At 40.5% G+C, this 6,000-nt stretch overlaps 1 protein-coding gene across 1 annotated transcript in view; it reads left to right on the top strand.

Moving 5' to 3' along the window:
* The first annotated feature begins 851 nt into the window (after positions 1 to 851).
* Positions 852 to 6,000, top strand: part of LOC121637264 (A disintegrin and metalloproteinase with thrombospondin motifs 9-like) — a 44,299-nt gene continuing 39,150 nt past the window's right edge. Inside the window, exons 1-3 of the mRNA XM_041981306.1 lie at positions 852 to 1,166; positions 1,473 to 1,891; positions 3,320 to 3,482. Of these exons, the coding sequence (XP_041837240.1) occupies positions 1,070 to 1,166; positions 1,473 to 1,891; positions 3,320 to 3,482 (679 nt within the window). The 5' untranslated portion in view covers positions 852 to 1,069. The remainder of the gene's footprint in view (positions 1,167 to 1,472; positions 1,892 to 3,319; positions 3,483 to 6,000) is intronic.

Below are 6,000 nucleotides of genomic sequence, written 5' to 3'. Positions count from 1 at the left end.
TTGATGAACCAATAAAAAGTATTAAAAAATAAAATGAAAGCAGTTTGTTACATTTTTATCTCTTCTATGAGCTATTATTGACTCATAAAATCGGATATTAAAGAATGTGGCTAATTGGAATACATTAGAAAAGGTTTTCTGGTGTCCGAATATGTGTACGTGAGTGTGTGCGTGTGAGTGTGTGATGAATGAGGAGGGAGGCAGACTGGATAGACCACTCTTTGATCCTCCACATAACAAAGGCACCTACAAAGGCTTCCATACAGCCTGTTGCATTGTTCTGCTCAGGGGACTACAGCTCTTTAAAACATTACCATTATCCCCACACAATAACTTTCCCAGCACCTAAAGCCTCAAATCACGACATTATATGTATATACTACTTGCCAGATTGAATTTTGTCACTCTGTGATCCCATGAACTTCTAAGTATACAGCCATGCCCTGATTATCTCTCTTGTGGCCCCAGGGCAGGCATTTCCTACATGGGCCCCACCTCACTGTCATGGTCACTGATCTGCTGTCCACACTGCTCTGCCGACCCTCTAAAACCTAATTAAATTTATTCCTAAATATCAAGTTTCAGATAATGAAATCATACATATAGGCTGATCGTGCACTATAAATGGCCAGGGATCTTGAGTATGGATCGCGCACGTGTTACATACTAAAACTACTAACATGTTAAATCCTACAGAGTGGACATATGTGACCACCCTTGTCACTGTGGCATCTAACGGAAGTGGCCTCACTGTAGCACCAGAGTACCTTGCTGAGCTGATCCCGCCCCTAGCTGGGGAGAGAGCTGGTTCACGGGCTAGCGGAGCCCATCGCAGTTGACTGTTACTGCAGCCCACCCCTCTCTGCAGTATGCATGTTCGCCAGGGAATCCGCGAAGCGCTCACGTCCCAGCAGTGTACTTCACCGGTCAGAGACCATCTACTCAAGAGTCGAGGATAATCCATTTGGATGTGGCAGACGGACCGGAGGCGGAAAGCCCAAATTGACCGCGGGAATACAGCATTACTACAGGAATACAGGCTGTCTCTCTCCTCTGAACGTGGACAATCATGCATGTGCTCTTCTGGGGCTTGGGGTTCCTACTATTCCCTGATTTCTTGAATGTAGTCGCATCTACAGGGAGATTACTTTTGAATTCAAGCGCAGGTAAAGTATTCCATTCTGACATCCTCCCGCATTCCCCTCCCCATCTGCAGAATAATTTTCTCACCCTGACGGCAGAGAATGAATGAGTTTTCATTTCTGACAAGCACATGACTTACAGCTTTCTAGATTCATAAAGTTAGTTGAGTGTCTGCTTTTTAGCTGGAATGCGCACAGAATAATTAAGATGAACACTTGTGCGTAAATTATACTGTAACTCTTAACACGCATGGGCTCTTTGATTTATACTAGCCGGCTGCAGTCGGACTCTTAGTTATTTAATGTCACTCTTCTGCTCTCATTCCACAGTCAAAGAGGAGTTCGTTGCTTATGAGATTGTAACACCGATGCGAGTGAATGAAGTCGGTGACAAGTTTCCAACCAGCGTGCACTTCAAAAGGAAAAGACGAAGTTTGGACGAGAGCACCGGTAACAGTACGGACCACTGGGGCTCACCAAATATCCACTACAGGATATCTGCTTTTGGACAAAACTATCACCTCAACCTTACGCTGGATTCGGGATTTATTGCACCTCTCTACACTGTGACAATACTTGGAGTGCCCCAAGGAGATAACACAACGGAATTTGCAACAGATGCAGAGGGAGCAGAGGAAGAGGAGGAGGAAGAGGAGGAGGAGGACACAGAGTTAAGGCACTGCTTCTATAGAGGACATGTAAACGCGCATGCACAACACGCCGCAGTCATCAGTTTGTGCTCCGGACTGGTGAGTTTTTAACGCACGGTCAGAACTTGCTGTGCCTACGCTGAATTTACGTCCGGCTGTTTTACTTTTAAACCATGTGTGTTTATAAGCTATTACTGCTTATACGAGACTTAAATTACAGCTGCGTAAACATAGGCTTGAAAATTTGTACCCCAAACTTTTCGCGCAACCTTCTTGTAGCAGGCTGTTGGCTGTGCAAATATCCAGACATGCATAATAGCTTGTTTAGAGTTAGATACAGGGAATAGCACGTATAACTATTCTGGGCACATTCGAGTCAAGCTGTAGGGAGTTTTTTTTAAATAGTTCAAAGAATAAAATAGCCCAATTTTAATTATTTGTTTTTGGAACATGCTTTTAGGGAGCTTTCACCCTAAAAGCAGTAACACAGCCGCTGACTAACAAAGATGTCAGGTTTATTAGCTAATGTCAGGTTTAACGGACACTGTATATCTTATTTCTACACTTCTCCCCAGTGTCCCGCTAATCGGTGACGTTTTTACGCACGGACAGTAGGGAGTATGGGTGGCACTTACGTCATCAGGAATTGGTCCAACTCCCAGGGCTGCTGAAGCATGACTTTTGTTGGGGATCAAAAGTGCACTCACAATTTATCAATAGAAACCAAAGTGAAGTGAAAGATATAAATAAAGGGTCAAATGCTTCCCAAAGGAGAAATCAATGGAAAATAAAAAGTCTAACTCCCTTGTGGCCCCAGAGAACATAGTTAATATACTAGTACTTGTGTACAATAAAGGCAATACTACCTAATATTACATTCTTTTGCTGCACATCCTAAAATAATGACATGATAAGACAGATGAATCAAAGAGCAGTTCCTAGTACACTAATAGAAAATGGTCTTGCTGATGGAAATGTGAGTGGAATGCATCAGTTTCAGCCAGACATAATCACACTGTACCAAACTTGTAACAACCATCCCCCCTTCCCGCTGCTGTGATTGCTGTCCACAGCAAATCAAACAAGTCAAATGTATGTGGCTTATCTTGAATGTAACAGCCATTCAACTTAACCAGTCGCACTAAATGTACCTTGTGAAATACGAATAACAAGACTCTCAGCAGTACTGCCAGGAACATACATTCTTGCTGATAGACATCAAAAGTTTGCTTTGATTCCTCACCTTCTTTTTTAGAATAATTCCTAAAATGCATGCAAATTTATTTCTTTCATCTATTCATGATACGACTTCTGTTTCTGTTGCTTATTGGAACTCAAGATTTGTGCATTATCCACTGTTTTCTGTAAGTATTTTCAAGTGAAAATGGCCTTGCATTGTACTGGTATGGAGATGGTAGATTTTGCATCTTCTCTGTCTTTGCTCATCTTAATTTCTGACGAGGAATCAACACTTAAAGAAAACATATTGATGGCGACTAAATGTTTTACTTTTCTTCTGTTTTTTAGCTCGGCACTTTCAGGTCTCCAGATGGGGAGTATTTTGTGGAGCCCCTACACAGCTATCAAGGAGAACACTATGAAGAGGAGCACACGAAACCTCATATTGTATACAGGAAGCCTGCATCCAAGAAAAACACATCTGAGGAGATTTCAGCGTGTGACACTTCAGGTGTGGTATATTTCAAGATGAGTATGTGGGCATGTTTTGTTGACACAGTCCCCACAGTCAAGTGTAGATGTGGCCTTAATGCCTCTTCTTAAAAATTATAACACACACACACAAAAACACACAAACACTGCTCTATCTCTACTACTGGTGTTATTCCAGATCTCACCACTGAAGTGCTCTCACCAGTCAACTGACCTACTTATCTGCTCCAGTCACCCCTCACCCTCTTACTGACAAAACAGCACATGGCTGCCTCTGAGCAGGGACCTCCCAGTGGCTGTTTAAAAACTGTGTGAATGTGGTTGTTTTATGTGCATGGAAGTGTTTTCATGGGGTACGTGTGGTTTATGAGGAGAGAACTTGCCATATGTGTCTTTAAGCATATGCAACCTTTACACTGGTTCCCACGGATGTAATCAGGTGTAATCTCTGTGACACTCATTCAGTTTCCCCTATCAGTTGTAACAGGAGTCAGTTATGCAATAATAACTGAGTTCATCGAATTATTCCAGGAATTATTTGCTCTTCTTAGATGGTAAATAAACCTCTAATCTTATTAACAACATTGTGCTTTATTAAGAAGTACAATCAACTTCAAATTTGTATTTACCTAAAGAGAAAATAACGATGCATCAACTATACATGATTTGGAACATAAAGAGATGACAATTTTTTAGTGTAATGATAGAATCCAAGAGAAAATATAGTGTTAAATATCTTAACTTGATCATTTTATAGTGTGCATAGTGCAGTGCATGCAGCTGCAGGACTGTAGTGAGGAAGTTGTCTAGCTCTCACACAGGAAAAATCATTCGGAAGTTCACCCTTGTATCATCCCATCTCAGTTTACTGGCTGAACTTCCTGTTGACTCTTGTACTTCCTCTGCTTCTTTGATAAGAAAGTTGGGTAGACCCACTGCGATGACCATGTAGTGTAAACTGTATAATAGCAAAGTGATGCCGACATGAAACACTCAAATAATCAAAACTAAGAAAATAAATGTGGAAATATTTTCTCTTTGTCTGGTGGAAATGGTTCTGTAAATGTTTGGTTTCACTGTATTTTGTAAATGTTAGTGTGTGTTTCTTTTGATTCTGTTGTGCAGACTGTGTGAGGATGTGTGAAGACACAGCCTGAGGAAACATGCGTGTGACCTAAAGTCATTTAAAGTCAAAAATGTTTCACGCTTGGACCAAGCTACATATTAAACAGAGCACCAACACTGGAAATTTTAAGTATAATTCCTCATTTATTAATCCAACATACGAAGAAATAAACAACATACTTTTTGAAATTTAATTAGCTCTGTTTGTATGTTTTTAAGCCTTCCATCTTTAAGTTCTGCCCTAATAATAATAATCAAATAAGTGTGACTAGTTTGGTACATTAATGGATGTGCACTTGCACTTCAGTGTTTTTTAAGCAAAATATTTAGTCAAATGTCGTTTCTAAACTCTTCTCTTATGCGAATTAATATAAACATGTCAAGAAGCAGGACGTTTAATGTTGCCATGGGTTCTCTGAGTTGCCCTCTTGGCTGTAACATGAGCCCCATATTTCTGTTTTGAAGGTGAAGCTGGCCAAATTAGCTGTTAAGAGTTACTTTTCACTATCTGCTATTTGATAAACTGAAAGCTGTCACTGGATTACTGTAATAATGAAGAAATGAAAAAAAAAAGAGGTTTCTCGGGCAGCTTCTGAAGTGCTGCTGTTTCTCTCATGTGTGCTGCAAACTGAGCCAAGTTTGCAGGCAATGTGTTCTAAACGTATGCTGCATTAGCAAGTAATAGTTGACAGGTGTGATTGTAAACCTGATTTTAAGGGAGTTTTTCATGATTGTGAGAAAATGTACAGTAATGTCATGGGAATGGGATAAGAAAGAAAACCCTTCAGAGCTTTTCAGTCACAGGGTTTTCTGCAGCATCATTGCAGCTTTTTTATAAGTGTCTGGGCATCCAGTAGCACCTAATCTTGAATATAAAGAATTGGATGATAGGTGGAATCCCTTGCTACTTGGTGGTGTTTTTATGTATAGCTAATTGATTCATTCTAATCAGGTCAGAAATACTTTATACTTACAGTGTATCATATGATGTGTGGACCAATGTCTTGTATCCTGTACCTCAGTCTGCTTTGTTGCCATGTCATGATTAAAATCGCTTTTATGTGCTCAGTTTTTGAGCTGCTCAATTAGTGTATGTGCACAGGAATTTGTGAACCATTCTGTACATCTGGGAGCTAAGCTCACCTAGCATGAACTCTTTGCCCTCATCTCCTCCTCTCAAATTGGAGTGAAAGAAGGAAAAAAAGCTACTCCTGTTAGTTTCCATCTGTCAGCACAATCTTTGAGCAGCAGTAAACATAACAGAGAAAGAGGCAACAGCGTACTCTATCACAGTTTTCTCATACAGCCTACTCACTGCATGCATCGTCATCTTTAAATCAATAAACCCCAAATGTAGCTCAAGTGTAACCACATCCTCTTGACAATGATTTATATCTTGTCTTTTTCTTGTT

Source organism: Melanotaenia boesemani, chromosome 3 (genome assembly GCF_017639745.1).
Source record: "Melanotaenia boesemani isolate fMelBoe1 chromosome 3, fMelBoe1.pri, whole genome shotgun sequence".
NCBI classification, from domain to species: Eukaryota; Metazoa; Chordata; class Actinopteri; order Atheriniformes; family Melanotaeniidae; genus Melanotaenia; species Melanotaenia boesemani.
Note: the sequence above shows the minus strand (reverse complement) of the source record. Positions and strands in the feature narration are given on the sequence as shown.